The sequence below is a fragment of the Aethalodelphis obliquidens genome, unplaced genomic scaffold, assembly GCF_003676395.1.
Source record: "Aethalodelphis obliquidens isolate GAN/ISIS:26980383/991018 unplaced genomic scaffold, ASM367639v1 scaffold1, whole genome shotgun sequence".
NCBI lineage: Eukaryota > Metazoa > Chordata > Mammalia > Artiodactyla > Delphinidae > Aethalodelphis > Aethalodelphis obliquidens.
This window is the reverse complement of record NW_020837945.1, coordinates 6,918,805-6,945,478: the sequence shown is the minus strand read 5'-3', so window position 1 is coordinate 6,945,478 and position 26,674 is coordinate 6,918,805. Positions and strand designations below refer to the sequence as shown.

Sequence of the window (26,674 nt, the reverse complement as noted above, 5' to 3'; positions counted from 1 at the left end):
TGCCCTTCGTGCAGGATTAAGTTCACCAAGCTTTACACTCTCCTTTCATCAAGATTACTGAAGAACAGTCCACTAGCCCTCTTGACATCTACCCACCACTTTATTTTTTTAAAGGACCAGAACTTGGATCATGGGAGAGCTTATCCTCATGCTGGGGATCCATGCCACATGTACAAAGTAACTCTGGAGGTCCCTGGTTGCACTGGATGTGAAAGGTTGAATTTTGCCACTCTCAATGAACTTAGATGCTAATGGCAAAGACAAAGACCGAGAGCTATTGGCCTAAACCAATCTATAAACCCCTATTTAATGCAAGGAATTTTCAGGGTCAAAGCCGACTGACATGATTAAATCACTCTCTCGTGTCTTCCTCTAGCTCTCCCTAGGGTCTTCTAAACTCCTCTGTCAAAGACAGGGAGAGCTGGGGGCATTGTGCCTTCCCTTTTCAACTAGGCGTACAGATGTACAGATCTGTGGTTAGAGTATAGTTAGGGCAAAGCCAAGAATGCATTTTCAGCCATTTGCTGTGATACAGGCTTTACTTAACTGAGGACACAGTGCACTGGCTGCGTCATCTTGCTATGACTGGAGATGCTGAATGGCACTGAGCTGCAAACTCCAAAGGAGGAATCATTGCAGATTCCGAGAAACCCTTGAGGAGATCCAGCTGAAAAGGGAAAGTCGAGGCTGCACTTGCTGACCCGTCTCCAGTCTCCTTCGATAAAATCCTAGATGGGTATCATGGTGCATGGATTACCATGGTGACGGAGGAGGGGAGGATGGGGTTACAGATCGTCCTGGGCACACACCAGAGCTTTCACATACACTGCTCCTAGGACGCCAGGCAGGGTTCACATCATGAGGTCAAAAACCAGCTTGCAAGTTTCTCTAAGTCAGACCTGTCTCTGTTTATGTCACTTGAGGCCTCAAGGGGCCATGGCCCCCAAAAAAGCATGTGTTCAGCAAAGAAGGAGGGTGTTTACGGGGGAGATGGGGAAAGGGCTTCTGGTCATAATAACTGACTACCCAAGAAACACATGCGACACCATGAAATTCGATCATAAAAAAAGAACGTAAATGGATCTGCCTATGTGCTAGCACTTTCTAAGAGGAGAGGAGAGACTCATCTAAATGCTAATTCAACAAAGGGATCGTGAAAGAGGGTGCATTTTGAATCAGGAAAATCTGGATAAAATTAATAGGAACAAGCACAGGCAGAGAGGGGATTGAGGCATGAACAAAAGAGTATATTGTCCATCATGTGTTATCCTGTAAGGTCACTGAACAGTCCCGGACAATTGTGGGGGGGGGGAACTGAAAAGACCCAGTAATTGGACAGGGCAGGCAGTAAGGGGACTCTGGAATAAATGATCTTTTTGCGAAGCTGGGCCATGACAAGAAGAAAAGGTAGACGGGGGTGGTTACTTGAGGAGGAAGGAAAGGAAGGAAGTGGGGAGGGGACACTGGGAAGTTGGACTCAGCAGGATGACACAGGTGGGAGGAAGGAGTCCTCTGTCTCCGTGGATGTGGGATTAGAGAAATGGATGGACACAGCAAACCAAGAGTGCAAGGGAACGGGAACTCGGGTCTCTGTCCCCAAGGACCCAAGGACCTCTCCCAAGGAAAGTCAGCAACCAGCTCTTTCGAAAGCAGTCAGATACCCACCAACCAAAGGGATACGGTCAGATTCCCAGTGACCCCTCCCCCAATGATGTACAACACCCATCCCCGCTGAGCCGTCACAAACTTCTCCAACTGCACCGTTATAAGCTTTCACACTCACAAGACTGTTCCTGCAAGGTTGATCACTGGTCCACCCAAGATATACAAACAAGTCTGTTCTCCAAGTTTGAATCCCTCAGTCTGGCTGACAGCAAACCATTCTCTGGCTCATTCACTCTGACTTTCAGTTCTTTGTAGCTCAGACACTAATATTTGTATCTCCTTTCAGAATCACAGCAGCAATCACCAAAACACGTATTTTGGTACAAATCAAGTTTCTTCCAAGTCACACTCGAATGACAGACCCAAGCAAAGAGCATCATCGGGGCTTTGCCAGGTGGATTAGTGTTTGCCACCCTTGTCTCCCCCTGGGCTGAAGCACAGAGGGGTGTCCCAGCCAGAGACCTCCCGGCCACTCTCCTCTCTGACACCTGGACGCGCCATATCTTCCAAATCCACCATATCCTCAAATAGGGAGCAAAGGAGCTCCAGGACCCATTGTTCCGTCTAGGAAGCAACAGGCAGCCGACTGGCTGCTCCGACCATCGTGCTGAACGAACTCACGCGGCCACACAGCCCTGACACCAGCTCACAATCCCTGGCTTTTGCAACTCAGAGGCATCCATGAAATTGCTTCAAATAAACAAACAAATACGCAACCCATGGCCAAATGTTTCACAGATAGCTTTGACTTTTGTGAGTACGTATGGAAACTTCTTTCAAACACTCACAAAATCATGGTGATTTTCCTACACTTCCCATGTCCTCCCAAGGGACCATTTACTGGCAGTAAACTCAGGAATGCCTAGAGCTAGCGTGACACATGTACTTTCATTGTCCTTTCTCAGTACAGACGGCGGGTTTCTTTAGGGTCAATCTAGTTCACTCCAGACCCTGGGTCTTGTCCACGATCAAATGGCCTGTGTCAGAGGTAACTAAGCACTATCGCCAAGCCTTTCCACTATGCTTCCCAGGAGGAACTTCATGAGGTTAGGGGACAGAAAATCGCCAGCCTGAAGTCACAGTACCAGGGCTGTGTCGGGGCGAGAAAAACTCCCAGAAGCATCTTCACCCGGGCTATTCAGCTCACTGCCCCCCACCCCCCACCCCCCACCCCATCTTTTTCACTGGGAAGAAACAGCAGCGCCAAGCTTAGTGCCTGGGACCAGTTCAAACTAGGACTTGGGCAGCCTGGACACGTGACAGACATCCAAGAGCAGCAGCTTGGGTCTAAGAAGATGTGACTTCTAGATCCACGAGTGAATAGGGAAAAGCCATCCCACAGCTCTAATCACGATTCCTCAGCTGTGAGGCTGGCATGTGTCATCCAGCTCATGGGGTTGTACATCCCAGCGAGGGGACAGATGTTTGAGCCATGCTTGCCCAATGTCACCCTCTCCTTCTCCACCTGGCAACACCTAATCCTCCTCCGGCATATGGTCCTTCCCCTGCAACGCTTCCTTCCCCCTTTCATGGAGGGATGAATTCCTTTCCCTTCCTGTTCCCACAGCCTCTGTCGTTAGAGGTGTTGCCTCTACTATACAATCAGTGCTTTAGGTTAAACATCCATATCTGTCTCTCCGGCTCTAGGTACCTAGCCCGTAGGTTAAATGTATATGTGTGTGAGTCTGTTTCTGGCTCTAGGTGGCTTTACATCTAGAAACATCTAGAGCTTTAGGCTGTGTGCCTGTGGGCTTGTTCTCTGCTGCACCCCCATGGCTGGCACTCTGGAGGCTCCATGGACAACGGTGGAATGAACAGGCCAGCTTTCTGAAGACAGGAAGCTTTGTAAAGTCTGGTTCATCTTTAGATTCCCAGAATCTAACATCGTGCTTGGCACTAACAGACAGTTGATAGACAGTGATTCTTTTCGTGAATGACGCGTAAATTAATAACCTAATTAAATCATCGGGAAAGACAGAAAGTAAGACTCAGGTGTACATATGATTGATTACATGCTTCTGCTCTGAAAGACTGGCTCTTGTGACAGCTGAGGACCAGCTGCTAGTGTTAGGGGAATGCCTCCTGCTCTGTGCTGTGCCTTGAGGACGGAGAGATTACACTTATGTCCTTCTGTAAACTCGAAACCGGATGGATTCCTTATCGCCAGGCATCCAGGATGCCTTCCTGGCCCATCTGTCTTTGAGAGCAGCTAGTGAAGGGGCTGACCTGCTCATAATCCCGCAGTTCGGGGACTGTTTGCGTGATCTCTGGATGGAACGGTCTGATTCTAGGCGCCAGATCCACAGAGGCAGAATAAGACCGTTTAGAGGGTCCGATCCAAGATCAGCTGTCTTTGTGTCTCGTGACGTAGGTCACGGACCTCACAGGACATCCTGGGATGTCTCTCAATAAAGAGATTACACAGGGGTGTTTTCGTACCTGGCCTAGTTGTAATTCTTTGCGTAGCTTCAGGATATACTGAAGTATTTGGGAAAATAAAAGCTGCACCCCCTGCAGACAAAAGGAAAGACAAAACATGTGAAGGTCTTTTGCTGTGGTTGTTGATCTGATCTCAGCAACAGCGCCTAATCTACTTTGCCCCATGACAACCAAGGGAGGTGGCCTCCTAGAACCTGCCAGGCCAGACTTCGGGAGAAGGGACTAGCACACAGGTCAGAAACAGATGCTGAAGATGGAAGAGATGTGACTCTCTCTGTGCCCCACTCGGCATAAGGCGTCTTGTGTTTTGATTTAACAGCTTCCTCCTGAAGCCCATCCGTGGGTCTGCCCATCCCCCTGCAAGCTCATTTTATTAAAACAATTCTATGGTGGGTGTTTTAATTTTCAAATCATATAAAACCCATAAAACATTTTACAGAGCCCTTGGAAAGGAGCACCAAAGAATGACAAATATTTTGCCAAAGAATATACGGATCTTTTTAAAAATTAATCCGTGTCTCTGTTCAGATGCACATTTTCCCTTTCTCTCTCTCAATCAATTCTCAAATTGTTAGTGGAAGTAATCCTCTTTTCACAGGTCAGTCCGTTTGGAATTTGTTGTCCTGCTTTTCAATTGCTTCTATGTTTAGCCATAGCAAAAATAATGAAGTCAGAGCTTTCCTGACACTTTCATCCTCTGCTAAAAATTTTTTAAATGACTAAGAAATTATCAGAAAGTGTGTGTATCTCCGAGGCGTTTCCTAAGGCAGGGGAATTACTTTGTCTAAGGTGCTTGCTATTTCTGGCCACAAGGTCATTAATGGGCTGACTGTGTAACCTACATTGAAAAAGTGTATTATTGACTCAAAGCCATTCTTTAAAAATTTCAGATTAAAAGCACAACATTCTGGTTACTGGAGATCAACTAGCAATCCCTTTATAATACTCAAGCCTGGACTCACTCACATCATACATTTAAAAATAACAGGGCAAGTCTTTGGAAAATGGCTGTATTCCTATGTGAGGGCTGCTCATGAACTGGCTGGCTTGCCTATGAGGGGTTACTTAAGTCTTTCCAACACTAGATGGTTTTCTCCCTAGCTTGGTGGTGGCAGAGGGTCCCTGCAGGCTGATAACAGTGGGGTGAGCAGCCTGCGGCCATGCTTCTGTAAGTGTCTCCATCACCAGGGAGGAAATGGGTGTGACCAGGGCCACATTCATCCACAGAAGGCCCAGCCTCTACTCTCAGCCTTTACTAGGAGGGGAGGGAGCAGGGTTAGCCAGGAAGAAGCATCATGTTAAAACTCTATCAGGCTCAGGCAAAAAAAATAAAATAAAATAGATAAATAAATAAAATGTAGAATCAATGGTTAGACAGAGAATAGCAGGTATTTAGTTAGTCACTAATTTCAAATCTTCCCAAGTCATAACACAGTTTCCTTCACAACAAAAGCTCCCCCAAAGTAACCGGCATTCCCTCCTACTGCCTTTTTGCAAATGTACGAAGACTGTGCAAGAAGATTCAAGTCAAGTTGAATGGCCTAAAACTTTACCAAAAAGGGAAAAGTAAAACCCCTGCTTGTCCTAGTCAACATTCCTTTAAGAATGAAAATTTTAAACGGAAAAAAAAAAAAAAAAAAGGAGCATGCTAAGGGCCCCTTCACATGGAAAATGCTTTTAGTTTCTACAGTCAGCACAGGGCATACTTGAGGACTAACAACAGCAGACTGTGACCCAGCCAATGTGAGCTGAGGCTATGGCTGAAGGCTGATTCTGCACATCTCCTGGTGCAAAGAAATCCTCTGACTGGCAAGGGAAGCGGGGGAGTGTTCAGAGACCAAAGAGTGCCTCCTGCCTTGAGGCTGTGGTACCGCCAACACAGAGCCTCAACCTACCAGGGACCCCTCAACCATCCACCTCTGACTTCCGCCTTCCTGATGCACTGACTGTCCCACGTTCTACCTGTAAAGCATGCAACCTGTAAACAAAACCCTACACTTGTCCTGGGGGGAAGGGGCAGGGCCAGCATTACCTGTGTTTCTAGCATGCATTAACCGTGGAGAGTTTTGTAAGGCTTTATCAACATCATCTGAAGTCAAATGTGGAAGAGGTGCTACAAAACAAAACAAAAAGCAACATCCAAATGAAAAAAGAGAGAGAGAATTCCCTTCCTTGAAAAAAAAAAAAAAAAGAAGAAGAAAAAGAAGGAAAACATTCACCCCACTCCCCATCCTGTTATCATGGGCTGCTTGGAAATCTCTCCATGGCCCTGCTACTGGTTAGCATGTTAAAACCTAGATGGGGATCCATATTGAGTTCAGGGAAGAAGTGGTTGGGATGCCAAGCAAAGCATTTACACCAAAGAGTTCACACCACCCACTGTTGCACTATCTCTACTATCTCCTTCTGATCATGCTTGACATTTGAAATATTAAAGCATGCAGCAGACTCTGTGGATTCATGCCTCTCATTGCCAAGACGCCATTCCCATTGTGACAGGCTAAGCCACATCTCAAGATACCAAGTGAAAATGTTCCTCATTTTGTGTTCGAGTGGGATACGAAGGGGAGCTTGCTTTGGCTTTAGGGAAGATACACTCCACAATTCCCATCAAGTAGGAGCCTTTCCATAATGTTTATTTCTATTTGGGCATCATGGAGATGAAATAATGTGTGACCAGATAAAGCTCTGTTTCCCTTTGGCATGTGATCTTCCTGGTTGGGGGACCCTGGAGGAGGCAGCTGAATGCTAGTTGACTTTGCTGCTTTCGTAAAAGCGCTGACTGCTTCTCACTACGCAATAAGTCATCACTTATAAGCATTCTCTCAGATACTAGTGGGAATCGGGTTAGGGCAGCAAGATGCTGTCGGCAACTGGGCTGAACCCTCGCGTCTTACGTTAACAAGGACCTCTCGACAGTGCTCTCTGTGGGAGCGGGGACTGCCTTACTCTCTCTGAGGTAGTGGAGATGCGACAGAAGGATGTCAGCGTTGTAGCTCGGGGTGAGCCTCTGAAAGTCGTCTTTGGTCATCTTGCACAGCTCCTTCCCGTCAATATTCTGGAACAATAAGATGTCGACGTCCGGAAGGCCATATTCTTTCACTGCCCACTCCAGCCACTGCCGGACATGGTCCGTACTCCATAGCATAGGATCTGAAACGGGATGGAAGCGTATTTGGTCAACTCCTGAAGACAAATTTCTGGGGTAGAGCCATATCCCAGGTGGGATCTCCCACCAGCCATAGCTTTCCAGAGCATCCCCTCCCTCTCTTGCAGAAGCACAGCCTCAAGCCAGGCTCAGGGACCAGTCCGAGGAGAATGTCTGAGGAAGACCAACTGACTCACAGTCAGAGACCATTGTCTTTAAAGTGAATTGTTCTGGAAGTTTAGGATTATTCACACCACCTGCCCTTCTGTTGCTCATATAATCTAAAGTTTCCTGTAGGGATGGGATTTTTTTTTATCAGTTTCTTTTAATTTTTATTTATTCATATAAAAATATGTGTATGTGTGAATATATATATATATATATATATATAAAAATCACACTGCTGTATACCTGAAACTAACACAACATTGTAAATCAACTATACTTCAATTTAAAAAAGAATGGGAAAAAATGAATAAGAATAAATGAAAACTTTCTTTCCTCAGAAAACTACTGGTTTCTTTATATGAAATAAGAGCAACACATATCAGGAAGATGTTAATTACAGATTACCAAAAAAAAAAAAAAATCCCATACAGTATTTGTCTGAAATACTGAAAGATATTGACCACAGAATTGGAGATGATGTGTAGGTCAGCCAGAACCCTAGCACTTCCCAGGAGCTAGTGTCTCTAAGAGAGAGCCGTCAGTTACACGCTTTTCCTGCAGAGAACTTGGTTTTGCAACTAACTCACACCTGCAGGAGGCAAGCTGGCTGGGGGGCTTTCACATTCCACAGCTGGGGCACAAACACCCCACAGGATGCAGGCAGTGTCATCACGCTCTGCTGCCACATACAGGAGGAGAACCCTGTATGACCAGGAGAGCAAGTCTCTGGGGAAAAGGAGCAGGTGATCCCCAACGGAAACACAAGTTGGGACCACCCCACACAAACAGCCTGGGTGGAGGGGTGCCCAGGGCGCCTCGCCAGCAGACGGGGCTCCTCCCTGGGGTCCCTGTGCACAGAAAGACACCTGGGCAAAGGAGTAGGAGCCCAGAGTCCTGATCCCAGGGTCTCTCAACGCTGCAGCCTCCAGAGGCTGCTTCTCCTTTCTGTGTCTGTTTCCAACGTGAAATGAAAGCCTTAGTCTGGGTCCTCTGGACAGGCTCGTAGAGGGCAGGTGTGCCACGATACTCAGATCATCGTGAGTGAAAATATCTGCTGGGGGAAATACATCACCCTTTTGAATTGCTTTCTAGCTAATAGTTTTAGAAGCTTGTTTGGTCTTACTAATGTTTCAGGCTGCTCAAGAATGGGCATTCGATGTGCTGTTGGGATACATTTTCGGTTTCCAGAGTCAGTGGCAGTAACAGTGAGAAACAGCCAGACAGTCACAGTCACCAGAATTCTCCTCCCTTTCTCCCTCCCTCCCATCCTTCCTTCTTTCCTTTCTTTTTCTTTCTTACTCTCTTTCTGCCTCCCCGTCCCTCCCTTATTTTGTCCATTCCCTACTTTCTCATCTCTTTTTTAATAGAAAGAAATTCTTTCAACCCCAATAGAATCCATCCCTAACCCATTCCCCTCCTGGACACTCCAGGAGGAACCACTAACCTGAAAGGATACGTGCATCATCCTTATACATATCTGAATACTTTTACCATATCCACTGTACATATATTGTCGTGTGCCTTTAAGCTAACATAAATGGTATCTGATTTGCTTTTGGCGTTCGGCACTGTATTTTCAAGATGTGTCCAAGTCAGTCCATGGAGGTATATTTCATCATTTAATCTGCTCTCGGATATCCCCACCCCCCCACAAATATACCCCACTTACTTATCAATGAAGACCCCTGTGTCTCCCTCCCCACCCACATGTGAAGCAATCTGCATTGGTCCACAGCCTGGGTTCCAATAAAAAACTACTGATGCCTGGTCTCACCCACAAAGATTCTGAGTTAATTCTGCTGGAGGGCAGCCCCGGCATCAGGGTTGTTAAAAGCTGTCCAGGTAATTCTAAAGTGGTTCAGACCATCTACCCTGGGGCTTCACTACTCAGACTGTGGTCGTGGGATCTAGCAGCCTTGGCCTCCCCTGGGACCTAATTAGAAATGCAGAATCCCAGGTGCTGCCACATGCCTGCCGAATCAGAGTCTATATTTTCATAGGATTCTCAGCTGATCTGTGCGCACATTAAGCTTGAGAAAGTGCTGGCCTAGGTGAGGACCTAGATGTAGAATTGCTGGTCATAGGGCCCACGTGTAGAAGCTATAAACTAAGAACTCTGGTTCTGCTACAAAGCGCAGAACATCTACAAAAGCTCAAATGGCAGTGTTGACAGAAAGCTGTGCATATTCCTTTGTAATCCAAACACATGGAAACATTTTGTTAGCCTGTGAAAACCGAATGTGTATTGGGAATGTTAACTCTGTCCAAGTCACTGAAGTTCAGATGGCTCTTTGCCATTGGGTCAGCATTCTGCTTTCAGGGATAAAATGTTCTGAACTCCAGAATGTTTCCATAGAAAGTCCTTCTTTTCCTTTTTCTCATGGTATGTCATGACTCCTCATTATTCAGGAACAGATCATATATTGGTCTTAGGATGCCCTGAATTCAAGTCCTCTTTCCTTGGTTCTGTGCAGAGGACAGTTAAACGGCCCTCTCAGAGAGAAGACCCTCCCTTCCACAGGGGTCCCCAAGCCATTTCCTATAAATTCCACCACTAGGTATTAGCCAAACTCTTCTTTTTGTTTTGTTTTGCATTTAACAACCTGGAAGGACTATGTTTTGGTGTAACTACTTCCTAGAAATCAGTTCATTCTAGGAAGGCATTTTCTTCTCTTAATGGTAGAAACAGATATTCTAAAAATGATACATAAAGATCTTCCTGAAAGTTCCTGGGTTCATGTTAAAACGGTCAAATGACGTCTTAGGAAGATAGCCAAAAAAAGAAGTCCAATCTCTCCAGCATCCCTTGGTGTGCCTGTTAATTGATTTCCCTCGCTAAGCCCAAGGTTGTAATGGCTCATTCAATTTTCGTTTAAGGGAATCACGTGCAAGACCCCAGAGACCAATTCCTCCTTGACCTGCCCTGTTATAATCCCTAAATTCTCACTTTGGATTGGTCAAATGGCCATTCTCTTGTACTGCTGGAGTGAGCTGTAAATTGCTACAACCTTTCCAATGAACAATTCGGCAATACATTTCAAATGCCTTTTAAAAAAACTGTGTGTATAGTCTCTAAACTAAAAATTCCACTTCTAGAAATTTATCCTTAGGAAATCATAGAGGAAGTGCGCAATGATTTATTTTCAAGGATGTTCTTTGTAGTGTTGTTTATAATAGCAAAACACTGGAAACACCCTAAATATCCCAGAGAAAGAGAACTAGTTAAGTTGTTGTACATTTAGGAACAGTCCTGTGATATTTAGAAACTAAAAATTACACTGCTGAATGTAGTTATTGATATGAAAATTGTTCAAAATAGATTAAATTTAAACGTTTGAAACATTATGGTAGATTATATTTTGCAAAGAAATATAAACATATCCATGGAAAGAATTTTGGAGAGATATGCAGTGAAATGGCAACTACTGTCTCTGAAACAAAGGCAGTAGAGATTTAAAAGTTTTCTTTTCACTAAACTTTATCTTCTCTCTTTCCTACAATACACATATAATACTTGGGTTAAAAAGTTATTTTTAAAAATGTATTCTCTATATTTCAAAATCAAAACAAGGTTTTATAAAGGATTATATATATATATATAATATATATATATATATTTGTTAAAGTGTTTTTATAAAACTTTCAAGAGTATAATATTTTAATGTCACTTTCTTACACAGTTTGTTAATGGAAATTGCTTCGTTTGAAAAGAATACAATTACACAAAGTCAGGTTACTCCTGTATCCTTTTGGAATTTGATCTCCATACCTCTGCCCTATACATTTATCAGCAAAGAATATTAAAAACAAAATATGGTCACTTGATAAGAGTAAATGAGATGTTCCTTTCCAACCTGTCCATAGGGCGCCATTACTCTGGACCTACTCTACAGGTGCAAAGAGAACAGTCTGCAAGGGGCAAGTCCAAACTCTTCAGCCTAAAGCACGTGACTCTTAGGTTCTGGGGCCCACCGTCTTAATAGGTATCATCCCCTGTCCTTCCCCAACCCCTTCATCCTACACACATCCAGTTGCCATCTCCTGAACCCACACCCCCTGCCTGCACCCACACACCACCCACTGCTTGAGGACTCGCCCCTGCTTGCATCCTCACCTACACTCACCACCTGCTTTGGGTGTCTGTCCTCCACGCTCTTGAGGTGTAAGCACTTATCGTGAATCTCTGGGCAGGGAACTGATAAAAAGACAGGAGGCCCTGTCCCTGCCCTGATGGTGGAGCCCACCCTGGGCTCCCCACAAACTCCCTGGGCCAGGCATGGATGGTGCCACTGTAGACAGTGTTGTTTAGGGTTCAGGTCAGTGTGTGGGGTCCCAGCTCACTCCTCAACTCCACAGAGCACCCAGTAGAAGCTTCCAGGTCTCCTCCATGGCCCATGACAGGTCAGCAAAGTTTTCTTGCTTCTGGCCCACCCACCATAACAGAAGGGAGCTCACGAGGTCCCACAAGATTCAAAAGGCCTTATCTCTTTCCTCAACTATGCATGTGAAGGAGAAAGGGGAGGGGGCAACAGGATGAGCTCCAACCAAGGGTCAACTTTGCCTCTGTTCAGGGGTGGCATCCCACACCCTCTGCCCCAGGTAGTGATGCAGCTCAGAACCTGCCACCTAACCTCACAACTAAGCCTGGATTTTTGTGGTTTTCTGCTCATTTCATTATTTTTTTTTAATTGAAGTATAGTTCATTTACAAAGTTGTGTTAATTTCTGCTGTACAGCACAGTGATTCAGTTATACATATATATACATTCTTTTTCATATTCTTTTCCATTATGGTTTGTCACAGGATATCGAATACAGTTCCCTGTGCTATACAGTAGGACCTTACTGGTTATCGATTTTATATATACTAGTTTGCATCTGCTAATCCCAAACTCCCAATACTTCCTTCCCCTATCTCCCTCCCCCTTGGCAACCGCAAGTCTGTTCTCCATGTCTGTGAGTCTGTTTCTGTTTCGCAGATAAGTTCATTTGTGTCCTATTTTAGATCCCACATATAAGTGATATCATATGGTATTTGTCTTTCTCTTTCTGACTTACTTCACTTAATATGATAATCTCTAGTTGCATCCATGTTGCTGCAAATGGCATTATTTTGTTCTGAGTAGTATTCCATTGTATGTATGTACCACATCTTCTTTATCCATTCATCTGTTGATGGACATTTATAAAACAATGTGCAGCCTCCAAGGACCCATAGGATAATGACTAAGCTGAATTTAACTGAGTTATTGAGCATTTATAATATACACAAGTACTTCAGGGATTCAGAATTGGCCAAGACAAAGATGCTGAGAATCTACGGAGGTAGGCAGCCATGAAGACAACCCACAAAGCAGAATGAAATCTGTGTTATCCAAGCAGGACGGGAGTACAGAGAAGCAGCAACTGATCCCAACAAGGAAAAAAGGGAAAGGCTTCACCAGAAGGGTTTGGCTTGAGCCTGCATTAACAAAAAGGATTTTGACAGAAGTAGGGTGACAAAAGCAGAGAAGACCTTTAGTTTAGGGGAACAGCTTGAGCCCAGCTTCACACCCACAGAGGCATGAAATATCTGCTGGTTTTGAGGGACATGTGAGAAGTTTGGTGTGGCTGGAGTGGAGGGTTTAAGAGGGAGCACAGAGACATAGGAGGATGGAAATGAAAGTTGGAGACAGATCAAGGAGAGCCTTGAGGATCTTGCTAAGAAGGCTAGACTTTATGATCTAGGAATTTCAGAGTCATTGAAAATGTCTGAGGAATCAAAGAATGTCTTAAGTTACATCAAGCACAGCAAAGTTGGTGATCAAATAAAAGGCTTTATTGGGAGCCAGAATACCCATATTTGGGCTCTGATTCAACCGTTCTTTAGATGTAAAAGTTAACCTCTCTAGAATTTGTTTTCTTTTTTCTGTGGGTAATTAAGTGAAATGTTAGGGGAAGAGAAAAGTAAATGAGATAACGTATGTGAAAGCACTTTGCCAACAATAACACATTACAGAGCAATAATGCAACCACGCACTGGATTTTGCATTGCAAACTCTGCTAAAATGAAATAAACAATCTATTATCACAGGGTCAGCCTCTTCCTCTAAACACAAAAGTCTGATTTATCACTTTATTTTAAGAAGTTTTCGGAGGTGCTTCTGTGAGATGAACCAAGAGCCACTACAGATAAGTTGTTTTGTTTTCAGCCCTCCAGTCCAATTGTTTTGAAAACATCTGTGTCATCACTCCACATTTCGTGGACATCAAAATGGTAAACCCCCATGGTACAGGGTAAAAGAAACAGGAAGCCATCTCTCTCTCTGCAGTTTCTTATTTGTACCTTAGATTACATGGTTAATATCCAAAAGTTTTACAAATGCTATTTCAGTAAACTGGGATTAAAACAATAAATAAAAGCAAAGCAGAGTTGCACTGTTTAAGGTTTGGGTGGGGAAGCAGGGGGAGGAGGGACAAGCAGTGGGTAGGATTAGGGTTGAACATTTTTTTTACATTTCCCTGAAACTGGATTCTGCCCTAGTAGAGTTCCACTGCTGCCAGGAAAATATTAAGTAGATATTTAAATTAAGCAAAAGGATATTGCATTGCTGAAGACATACTGTGCCTTCTTGAAACAAAATACCTCATGTAGGCAAACATCCTGTTTCAGAGACCCCCAACCCCACCCCAGAGTAATGAATAAAAGCAAGATTAAGCAAGAACCAAATTGGTGATAATATAAGCTCTGAGTGTCATTTTTCTTGAACAATATCAATGTAAAATATTGGCTTCCAGAAAGAAAAATCACCCTTGGTAATGAAAAAATACCAACAAAAATAAAATGTACTTCTGAATCATATCAAAATCCTATGAGGTCTTTGTTTATAAAACCAGACCTTGGTGAGCCTGCCAGTCTGCTGTCCCACACACTCAGAAGCCTGCAAAAATAAGATTTAGCATGTTGCCTCCTCATTGGAACAGACTTTACATTTATAAAGAAGCTTAATAAAGAGAACTAGCTCACATTTGAGCTTCACTCCACAAGAAACTGAAATTTGAGCTCAAGTAATGAGCCTACGTCAAGGTTACTTCTGAACCTTTTCATCTCCATACTATGAATGGGGCTCAGTTATTGTTTTGATAATTACTGATTTCTAATTTTATGACACTTTGGCCAGTGAAGGAGGTATAAGATACTGATTTTTTGAATGCTGGTTGTTACTCCTTTGGTGGGCAATTTCTGCAAATCGACCATGCTTAAAAAGAAGGCTTATCTTCTAATTGTTGAGTGCAGGTTTCTATGAATAACCACTAGATCAAAATTAGTAATGCATATATAATTTTCATGTCATTGATCTATCAAAGACTGAGAAAGGCAAATTTAAATCTCTCACTAAGGTGGATTTGTCTATTTCTCTGTACAGTCCTTTATGTATTTTGAGGCTATGCTATTAGGTATATACAACTTTATCACTGTTATATATTCTTCATAAATGTAAACTGTTTTTATTATGTGATAACCCTCAACTTTCTCCAGTAATGTTTTCTGCTTTCTGTTTCCATTCTCGTCAGCTTTATTTTGACTGAAATTTAACTACTATATCTTATCCCATCTATTTGCTGTCATTCCTTCTCTGTGTTAGATGTTTGTGTAAATAGTATATACATAACTAACTTTAGAATAATTTTTAAAAATCTGCTTCATCACTTTCTGTCTTTAATGGCAAGTTTGGTCTACTTACATTTATTGTTACTGATAGATCTGATTTCTACCACTTTACGCTTTCTATTATTGCTATAGCTGTTCTTTATTTCTCCTTTCCAAATACCTGATTAGATTGATCTATTTTTCTTTGTTCCTTTTTGTTTCTCTACTTGTTAATCTTTAAACAAAATCTAAAGTTAATCACCAAATGTCCTTCTCCCAAAGAATGGAAGGAATTTAGGAAACCTCAACACTAGTCATTCATCCTTATAAGATAATGTTGGCCAGTATTTTTATTCTACCCTATTAGAGTCTGTAAAAGGTAAAAAAAGAAAGGTTAAGAGCCCAGAAGGTAACTAGAGTTTTGTCAGTTTCTCCCAGCTCACTGGAGATTTCCTTCTACTGCCCCTCTGTGCCCTGTTTTGTTGTTGAGAAGTCTGCTGTCCTCATAACTGTCATTATCTTCAGATAGCCTGTCTTTTTCTTTAGTGCTGGCTCTAAAGTACTTTGTCGTTGGTGTTCTTCAGTCTCACCATAATGTAATTAGAGAAGATGAATTCTTATTTATCCTTCTCTGACCGGTGTTTCCTGTATTTGGAGAATGGTGTTGTCCACCAATTTTGGGAAAGTCTTAGCTTTTATCTCTTCCAATATTTCATCTCTTCCGTTCTCTTTATTTTCTCTTGCTGGAACTTCTATTAGATCTACATAAGACATTACTATGAGTCCTTCCCAACTGTTGACTTTTTTTCTCATTTTCTACCACTTTGTCACGTGCTGCACTCTGAAAACAATCTCAAGTCTCCCTTCTCTAATTCACTCTTTGATTTTTTCAGATCAACTGCTTAATCCATCTACTGAGTTTTTGGTATTTTTTTTGTTTTGTTTTGTTTTTGGTATTTTTTGACACTGAATTTTGAAAACTGTTTTGTGTTTCTAGGAATTCTATTGTTTCTTCCTTAAGATTATCTATTCTTTTCCATAATATCTGCTTCCTCTCTTTTTTGGTTCCTTCTTTTATGTATCTAGTCACTTTTAAATCTATTCACTTTATATTCTCTATCATACTTCAATTATCTAATATTCTTGAGGGTTTAATCTGTTGTTTCTGCTGAATCTTGGTCTTGGTAGATTGTTTCTTCCTGTTTTCAAAACTTGGGGTTGCAGAATCATTTTCTGTGGGTCTTTGTAGGAATTCTGTAAAGCCTGGATTGAAGGCAAGCTTCTCCAGGAAGATTTTGTACTTACTTCCTCCAGGTGCCCAAGGTTATCACTAGCTCATAACTACTTTTCAATGGTTAATTTCTGACTCAGGATTGTTGGACCACACAGTTGTGTGCATGTGTGTATAGGGTAAGGGGAGGGATCATGCCCAACTCCTGCTTTGTGCAAGACCAAGATCTCATTTCCTGCCCCTAATTGACCTTTAAAACCTAAGTCTCTGTATTATAGACATTGGAACCCGACCCCCATTCACGCCACCTAAGGCAACCAGGTGACAACATGAGAATGGGCTGCCCTGTTTTCAGTTCCCCCCTTTTTTTTAGTCCCTAAGAAATTCACTGACTTTCTTCTCAGTTCAGCTATGCATTTAAAAGGACGTTGGATTCTATGCATAATTTCCAGGTGCTCCACAAGAGATCCTTTTAAGTTCAATATTTTACTAGAACCAAGAGTCTTCTCTGCATATTTTTTACCCATTTACTTTAAAACTTTTCCATTTTCAATGCAGCTGTCAACCTAGCTCACACTATGCTCCACTTCATTCATTTATTAATTAATCAACTGTCAAAAGTTAATTGTACATATGAATTGTTCAATACCCTACAGCATAAAAACTGTAAAAAGAAATGTGCCTACTTTAAACTCTCTGAGAATCAACAATTCCATTATGTATTTTATTCAAAACATACATGACTACATTATTTTTGTTGGGCTCTAAAGATACCTTTGAAACTCTGACATGCCAAAATATTTCAGTGGATGGAGACATTCTTAACTCCTCTTGAGTGGATTATCTAGTTTGGGGATTTTGGTTTTCTTTATTTGTTCCCCCATTACCTCCCCTTAGTTATTCCATGACAATGCTCCTTATGCCCATCATGTTTTAGAAATAGAGTAACTTGTTCCATTTCAAAGTCTCTCCTTGCTTGGGTTTTCTTTCTTTGCCCCTCTTTAAACATTGGTGTCCCTGGAGTTTTGTCCTCGGTCCTCCATTCTCCTCACTTCATAGATATCCCTGGGCGTCTAGGCTCTCACGTTCCAACTACAACACGCACGTTGTATTGGTTTCCAAGGGTTGCCATTAACAGAGGACCACATACTAAGTGGCTTAAAACAACAGGAACGTGGTCCCTCATAGTCCTGGAGGCCAGAAGTCTGAAATCAAGCTGTCAGGAGGGCTGTGCTCCCTCTGGGACTCTGGATAGAATTCTTCCTTTCCTCTTCCATATTCTGGTGGTGGCTGGCAATCCTCAGCGTTCCTTAGCTTGCAGCTGCATCCTTCCAATCTCTGCCTCCATCTTTACATGGCCTTCTCCCTGTGTCTTCACATCATATTCTCTCCATGTATGTCTGGGTCCAAATGTCCCCTTTTGATAAGGACACCAGTCGTTTTATTAGGCCCACCCTTGTGACCTCATCTTGACTTGATCAAATCTGAAAATACTCTATTTCCAAATCAGGTCACATTCCAAGGCACCAGAAATTAGGACGTCGACGTATTTTTTTGTGAGGGAACAATTCAACCCGTAATACACGCTTATCCCTTGAGCCTAGCGCTTTCTCCCAAACGCCTGACCAAATATGAAGAGAAGAGCTGCAATTTTTGGAGGTATCACTATAACCCAAGCACTGTTTATGCACTTCACACATAGGTCTTATTTAATCCATACAGCACCATATGAGGTAGGCATTACTATCATCCTTATTGTAGTGGCAAAAAAACTAAGGATCAGCAGGATTAAATGACTTCCCAGAGCTAGAAAACTCATGTGCAGTGACCCATGATAAAGAATTTTAACCCTAGCTCTGCATGGGCCCACTGAACTGCCTTGTGTGTATCACATGGACATCTTAAGTACAGGATGAACCAAACCAGAATCATCTATCTTAGTTTTTTTTTTTACATTTACTAACATCCACCCAGCCATTCTTGCCAAATCAAAGCTATTTTCAATGCGATTCTTTTCTTGGTTTTCAGGAAAAACAGAGAAATCATTATCATCATGGAAATGTAAAGGTTACGGGCTGAGCAACAGACGATCTTGAAAATCTCCTTTATCCCTTGACTTATTACTTACATCTCCTTTGAAAAGGCCATTTCAGAATCTACAACAATTTAACAAATTTATTCCACCATTCTATTACCTTGTGTTCTTCCTGGACATTTTTGATCATGTAGGATAGGAATAAGAGCTCAGACTATGGATTCAGACAGAACTGGGTTAGAATTCTGGCTCTCCACATCATTGGCTAGGACATCTTGGGCTACTATCTTATTTTCCCTAGTTTTAGTTTCCTTATCTGTAAAGTGAGAATAATAAATAGTCCCTAGACCATAGGATAGTTGTGGGATTTAAGTGAGATAATCCCTTTTTAATAAAGAACATGGCCAACTGCCTGACAACAGTGTGCACTCAACAGAGGGTGACTGTTGCTATTTCTGTCTTTATCATTTCAGTCACACGTATAACCCAATGGCAGTTTCCTCAATTCAGCTCATAGTTTAAAAATATAATTAGTTTTGACTTTAGGATTTAAGTTTTAGTTGGTCTGGTTGTTTAGTTGCTTGACTTAGCATAAAAAATTGTAACCAGAAGCTTATAGAAACACATTCCATAATGCAGACATAATGGGAGAGATCTTTGGAAGTGTTTAGAGGCATGACAAAGTAAAATAAAGAAATGTATAGTTTATAGAAAACAAATGTGTGGTTACCAAAGGGGAAAGGGAAGGAGGGGTACAAATTAGGGGTGTGGGATTAACAGAGACAAACTTTTACGTATAAAACAGATAAGCAACAAGGATAGACTGTATAGCACAGGGAATAATACCCATTATCTTATAATAACCTATCATGGAGTATAATCTTCAAAAATACCAAATCACTGTGTTATACACCTGAAACTAACACAACATTGTAAATCAACTATACTTCCATTAAAAAAAAAAAAAAAAAGAAATGTGTAGCTTTACCAAGAAGTTCTTTAAGTATAAATGAGCACAGGCCTGGGAATTGGCTCTGGTCTCACCCATCTCCGCGTGTGTCCTCGGGAAAGTTGTTTCACCTCCCTAGGGCTCGATTTTGTCATGTTTAAGAGTTTTATGATAGTTAATTGTATGTTTCCACTTGACTAGATCATGGGATGCCTAGATATTTAGTTAAACATTATTTCTGGGTGTGTCCGTGAGGGTGTTTCCAGAAGATACCAGCATCTGAATTGTGAGACTGAGTAAAGCACAGACAGGGAGAGGGGGACAGAGAGAGAGAAAGATTGGTTCTGCTTCTTTGGAGAACCCTGCCTAATACAAAGCTGAACGAAGATCACCAAGAATCTTGTACATCCGTCTCCTGTGATTCTGTGGTTCCCACTAACTAAAGCCGGATTCCCATTCACTCAAATAAATGCATGTTTACTGACTTCTGCACACGGGCCACGAGCTTGCTGCTTTGGCTGGTGGTGAAGAATATGCAAAAGACAAAATCACCAACTCAGGATGCTCACAATCTAATAGAACAGACAGGCTTATAAATAACTAAGTCTAATAAGATTAAATCGTAGTAATATGTTGGTCATCTGGGCTTGGTTGGAGAGTGTATTCTTCTATTGCTTGTTATTCGTCTGCTTTCAAGCCCAGCTTGGAGATGTCCTATATAGAAAGGACCGTGTGCAGGTGATGAGAGACTTCTGCCACTCTGAAAACTCAAAATCCTGACTTTCTAAGAAACCAGACCAGCAAAGACTCACACTGAGCGTACGCTCTCTGTCTGCACTGAGCTGTTCGCTAATGTAACTCACTCTGTCCGTGGAGGATGTCACAAGAAGCAGGCTGGCACTACGTGGTACTGCCACTGAGGCAGGATGGTGGTCACGATCGTAGCCTCAGTGAAGCCCGAACAATAAGCCCAGGGATCCTGCTTTTAGGATTCTGCACCAATAAAAACATTGCCTTCCCTGTGAAACTTTTTTGAAAACAGGCATTAATTCCCCAAATGGTTCTTTTTACACTGGCCACCAGGAAGCTCAGAGCCATACTGGAAGCTTAGCTACAGCATATTGGCCAAGCTTGTGGCCAAAATGGCTGCATTCCTCCTTCATGTGACCTTGGTTTTCCATTAATATTTGTAATTGCCTTAGTACTGATCTCATACAAACAAACATCAGTTTCTAACTGATCAGTAGCTTGGTTCACATGATTATCAGTAGTTTAGTTCACAAGGCATCTCAAATCCTTCATGGAATTAAATGCTATGTCCAGTATACAGATGCATTATAGAATATAGTATAAAACCAAATAAAGTGTGGCAATGAAAGAATTGGTAAGACGTTGGCAGAGAAGCAATGAAGGTGCCAGCAGATCAAGGATGGCTTCCTAGACAAGGTGGATTTCAAAGATGCCTTGAAAAGTGAGAAGGATTTGTTAGCAGAGAGAGGAAGGGCATTCCAACAGAGGGAACAGCATGGGCGAGGACACTTGTGACAACGCAGCTCAGGAGTAGAATGATGTGACTGGAGGGCAGGACAGGGTGGAGGCTGCAAAGGGATTTAGAAATCTTGTCATCAGGGAACAAAGGAAGCTTTTCTTTACTAGTCATGTTTACAGTCATCTTGTTCCTCAGCTATTTTGAAACATGTCTGAATCACTCATTTGAGCTCTTAATCATACTCTCTGCTGTCACGAATTACTTAACTTCATGTGGCTGGGTCTTATCTGCTTCTCACAGGCTTTGGTCATTTCCTCTGTGACTGGTGTGAGAGTAGCAAGTACCCAGTAAATACCTCACGCATTGAGTAGAAGTTACCCAGCAGGGAGGGCCTGAGGAAGACACAATACAAGAAGTTCTAGCCATGTGTGTTTGGGGGCCAGGAACAGGGGGTTTTAAATCACATAAGAGCTTTTATCCTTGGTGACTAGAATATTCTAAGTGCTCAGTAAATGAATGAATGAATGGATGGATGGATGGATGAATGAATGAATGGATGAATGAATGAATGCAGACAAGGAGCTAGTTAAAAGATGAACGTGGCAAATTTTGTCTCTGAGACTTCTGACTCCCAAGAGCATTTGTGCTCAAAGTGGATATTTAGAAAATAAAAATAGAAGTGTTTGGGCTTCCCTGGTGGCGCAGTGGTTGAGAGTCCGCCTGCCGATGCAGGGGACACGGGTTCGTGCCCCGGTCCGGGAAGATCCCACATACCACGGAGCGGCTGGGCCCATGAGCCATGGCCGCTGAGCCTGTGCGTCCGGAGCCTGTGCTCCGCAACGGGAGACGCCACAGCGGTGAGAGGCCCGCGTACCGCAAAAAAAAAAAAAAAAAAAAATAGAAGTGTCTGAAAAGCCCCATGCCTTAGCACCCATTTTAAGGAATAAAAATAAAGAAAAAGAAAAGTCTTCTCAAAATGATGTAAGCTGCTGAAACCAGAGGTTCTGTTGCATTTTGGTCAGCGTTCTGCAACTCTGAAGAAAAGTGGATGAAGACCGTGCCTTACTCTTTGCCAGCTCTCTCAGTTAGCACAGCGCTGAGCATATTGTCAAGGCCAGAAAAATAACAGTGACTGCCGGAGGCCACCCGGCACACGGAGGGACAGCATCAGAGGCTGCAGAGGCTGCAGAGGCTTCATCAGACATCACAAAACTTACGTTCTCTAGAACATATTCGTTCCACTGTACAATGGGGACCCATTCTTTCTAAAAATCGATCTGTGTTCACAGCCTTGGTGAAGAAGAACTGGAAATACCACCTGGAAGTCAGATTCCCGGGTTGTCCCCGAGTTGTCTCGGCTGTTGATGGGAGCACAGTAAAATGTATAAGGCTGAGTACTGCGCTTGATCTGATCTGTTTGAATGGAGCTCAGCGCTGCCACCAATGAATGGAGCTGCGGGGCTTCTTCCTCAGCTCTCACACTGTGTTTTGTGCCTTAAATGGCCCTGTATTTCCCTTTGAGTGCCCTGATACAGGACCTTTACAGAATTTATTGTGCCAGCCGATGACAGCCCCCAAAACACACCTGAAGGGAAAAGCTTTAGGACAATTCTTTCTTTTGCCAACTTCCTTTTCTAAATGATGCCTTTATTTCAAACAATGAAGGTGTATGAAAGCAAAATTGATTTAGTGTCTTCTATCTAGCTTAGAGCACCTCAAACCTTATAATTTATGAAAATCACACAGGAACGTGTTAACTATGTAAAATCCTCAACCCCACGCCAGGATTCATAAAATTTAGAGATGGGCATTTTAAAATCATAAGTCTCCCAGGGAACCCTGATGCAAGTGGTTCCGGTCACACTTGGGAGAAACATTTCCCAGTCAGCCTCCAAATTAAGCTGAGCCAGCAAAGAGCCATTTAACTGGGTCCCATGTCAGGGCCCCTCTTATTAAGACTGATTTCACCGAATGATACTTTGATCTACAACTGTGAACATGAGAAACAGCCCAACCCCCTGAGATGTAGACCCAGATATACAGATATTCACGCCAAATAGATAGATAGATAGACAGACAGGTATGATACATAGATATAAATGATAGAGACAGACAGATAAATGATAGATAGATATAGATAAATGATAGATATACAGATGATAGAAAGAATAGATGATGAAAGAGAAAGAAAGAAAGAAAGAAAGAAAGAGAGGGAGGAAAGAAGGAAGGAAGGAAAAAAGGAAGGGAGGAAGAGAGAGAAAGAAAGGAAGAACAGGTGTGATGTACTGTCTAACCACTACACTTTGAGGGGGAGGGGCACAATCACCAACCTTGCCAGGATGACAGGTGTAAGCCAGGGTTTCCCAGAATGTCTGGCAGCTCTACTGACTATTTTTCTTGTGACGTCCCTGTTTCCCGCCTACAATAAAACAAGGAGCACATTTTTCCCTAGACGCAGAATTAATAGCTGGGCCACTTTCCCACATTTGTTTTCTTTTTATTCTAGGGACACTGAGGCATGTATTGATGGCGGCATCTTCACACAGCCTGCTGACACCTTGGACCCAAATAACACCCGCTTTCTGCAACTGTGCAGGATCTAAAAGCTTGCGTTAAAAATATATACATATATACACAAACATACAAACCCCCCTCCTGGTTTCACCGTCTGTTAAGTTCTTACTTTAGCCCCTGTTCTCTATCCGTTTACTCTGAATATGGATTCTGTCTTGTTCCTTTATTTATATTTGTGTGAGCTTCCTTAAATCCATTTTGAAACAAGTAGAGAGTGTAAATATATCCAATGAAGGTATACATTTATTCATTAGGGTTATTTTATGAGTTTCTTTAAAGCTCTTGAGTTAAAGACAGTGAGTCTCAAAACCAGGAACTTTGAGAAGTGAGGAATTCAGGTACAAGAGCCCAATCTGAACACAGACAATATCCCAAGTTCTGCTGTTTCTTCTCGCTAACACACCCACCTTCGGGCCAGTGTGTATCAGGACCATTTTTAGGTCTAGGACATGAATGTCAGTATGTAGGTGATGGATGGTGCAAGTGCTTCAGAGTAAATAATGGGTTTTTTTTGGGGGGGGGTTGGTTATCTTTTTGATTTGCACTTATGAGTGCCAATCAATGTGTTTAAGTAGTAGGAACTATATGAACCAGTCAGAACCAGGTTTGGAGAATTCTACCTAAGTATACGGAGTTCTCTACACCCAAAATGTGCCCAAGTGAGGTGCCTGGATTCCCAGAGCTGGGGCCTAAGGTACAGAGGCAGCAGCTGACAGAGTGGTCCCCACGTCCTGCCATCTCTACGCTGGGGAATTTTCTGGATTGTGCAACGCAGCTGTGTGTGTGTGAGTTCATCTGTGTGTCTGTGTATGAACACACACACGGGAGGCTTGACCAATAACTGAAAGGCTCACAACTTGCAAAACCAGCCACAAGGAGCTCTCTTACAAACCCTGTTAACTGAATAACTGCCTCTGCATTGGCGTGAAGCAACCAAAGGAGGGAACAGCTGAAAGAGGACCTTCTTCAGGAGATGAAACCAGCCTTTACACAGAAACTTAATATGAGCCAATCTGTGCAACCAGGCTTCCACCCAACTGACTGACATTTAATGAGCACCTACTACCTAGATCACAAATGGTGGATGCTTTGACTTGATTCAATTGCTTCTTTGCCTCTTTCCCATGTAAATATCTCTCCTGTTTTCTAAACAGTTTATTTCACATAGGAAGCCGCAAGTCTGGCCCTACTGGAAAGGATATTGATGACATCAAAGGCTATTGCTGGCAGGACAGAAATAGGACCTCGTCAGTTAAAAGGATATAATGGCACCAGGCTTAGCTCCTGGGTCTGCAATTCTACAGGGAACCCAGATAAGCATCTTTAACATGGGCCTCTCCTCAGATTGACTCTCTCACCTTAGAGAACTAAAAAGACTTTGTTTTGCGTAAACTGAAGAAAATACTTTCTTAAGGAGGAAGGCAAAGGGTGAGATGGGCTTGGACGGACATCCTCTGGGTTTCTGTCATCCCGTTCAGCGTCAGCCAGTGTCCGAGGCAACAGCATCCCTGCCCTCCCAGTCCTCTCCAGGCACATGTCTGTTCTCAAGCCTTTTTTAGGTACCACACATCCCGGATGGGCATCTCGGACATCTGCCCTTCCATATTTTTTCCCATTCAACAGGAAATGCCTCCTGTTCTAAGTCTCAGTAACAAGTAATGGGTCTCAGGAATGCAGCTTAGTTCCCATGATCAAACCAAATACACGCCCTCTGCATAAATGCCAACTGTCTTTCCAGAAACACGAAAACCAGCTTTGTCCCTCTCATACGGCACACTTGAGACTCTCCACTGTCTCCTATAAAAGCCTTACAACGTGTGCTTCCAGATCAGGGACGAATGATCCCTTTCGTACCTATAACTGCATCAAATCATTTTGCTGCAAAGCCACACAGTGACAACCCCGAAGAGAAAGCCAGTCCAGGAACCCAAGTCAGAGGTGTTGCCAAGGACTCTGCACTCTGAACTCTCCTGTTCGGAAAGCAACGGGAACAGAAGTCCCCTGGATGTGACCTGATGCAGAAGGAGGGGCAGGGGTGGGAATCACGCCACAGAGGGGATTTGAACCCGTCTGCCATCACACTTCATGGAGATGAATAGAGGTGACTTCTGCGGCAAGGGAGAATCAAGTTTGCACCAACCTCACCCATGCACACCTCTTATTACTCCAGCAACAAGGGGCAGCCCGGACAGGACTACCCAGTGGCTAGGCACCCCTTCATCCATTCCTCCCTCAGTTAATATTCATTGAGCACCTAGTACACACCAGGTACTGCACCTGGCCATGGAGGTAGGGCCTTTGTGGGGCTTACATTCTATTGAGGGAGGAGATAATAAGAGAGCTTTCACATAAATGTCCACTATAGTGACAGATAGGAATAAAGGCAATAAAGGAAAATGAAGCAGGTGGGGGGTTGAGAGTCACTGGGTGGAGTGGGGAGGGGGCGACTCTGGATGGAGTGGTCAGGAAAGGCTTCTGAAGAGATGTTTGCACAGAGCCCCGGTGAAGGACAGAACTCCCTGGAACCAAGGGGGTTTCGGGCTGAGGCGACAGCCAGTTCAGCCCCTGAGGCGGAACAAGAGGGGGACCAGGCGGCTGCAGTGGGTGATGGGAGGGAACCGGCAGGGCTACTGCAAGGGGCTGAGATTCATTCCAACCCCCCTCCCCCCCGAAAGGAAGAGAACGAAGGAGTCAGAAGGGCCTGAGCTCTAACTCGGCCTCTTATTAACTGCAGGCTGACCTCTCCAAGCTTCAGTTTCCTCATCAGGGCACTTGTGACAAAGACACTACCTATTTCCCAAGATTTCATGACACCAAACTTTCTATGTCTGCACATCGCTCACCAAATACCTAATATAGAGTCAGGACCCACTGAGTTGTCACCATTGCTATTGTGGTGATATTTTTGGTTTTATGTAGTGCATTTCCTCTGAGGAGGTTTAAGGCATCCTTCCTATTACCTTTAGTTTTGCTAAATAAATAAATTCCTGGCATTTTCCTCAAATCCAGAGCCATTGTTTTGGCTTGGGTTTAGAACTACTTCTGGTAAAGAATTTTTCTGGCTCTCAGAGTCTGTGTTATAGGTCAGTGATAGCTGGAATTTCAGAGTTTGAGATCAAACAATATAGGGCTCCCAACTGTTAATTTTGCTAGATAAAAAAAACTTTTAAAGCCTACCTTCTATTATAAATAGCACCTCATAAAAGGAAGGATATTTAACACCAAATAACCTCAGAGAAAAGCCAATTCTTCCTTAGAGAGGTCACTTTTCATGGATTCTCTCTCTCTCTCTCTCTCTTTCACATACACACACACACACACACACACACACACACACACACACACAC

General features: G+C 43.1%; 1 protein-coding gene across 3 annotated transcripts in view; it reads right to left on the bottom strand.

Annotated features, from left to right (window-relative positions):
* ERG (ETS transcription factor ERG) overlaps window positions 1-26,674 on the bottom strand; it is a 110,157-nt gene that overhangs the window by 15,142 nt on the left and 68,341 nt on the right. The window contains exons 4-6 of one of the 3 annotated variants that reach the window (XM_027095781.1): window positions 7,054-7,257; window positions 6,137-6,217; window positions 4,105-4,176 (exon numbers count right to left, since the gene is read on the bottom strand). In XM_027095781.1, the coding sequence (XP_026951582.1) occupies window positions 4,105-4,176; window positions 6,137-6,217; window positions 7,054-7,257 (357 nt within the window). The remainder of the gene's footprint in view (window positions 1-4,104; window positions 4,177-6,136; window positions 6,218-7,053; window positions 7,258-26,674) is intronic. The other 2 variants (XM_027095861.1, XM_027095937.1) reach the window with 2 other exon arrangements.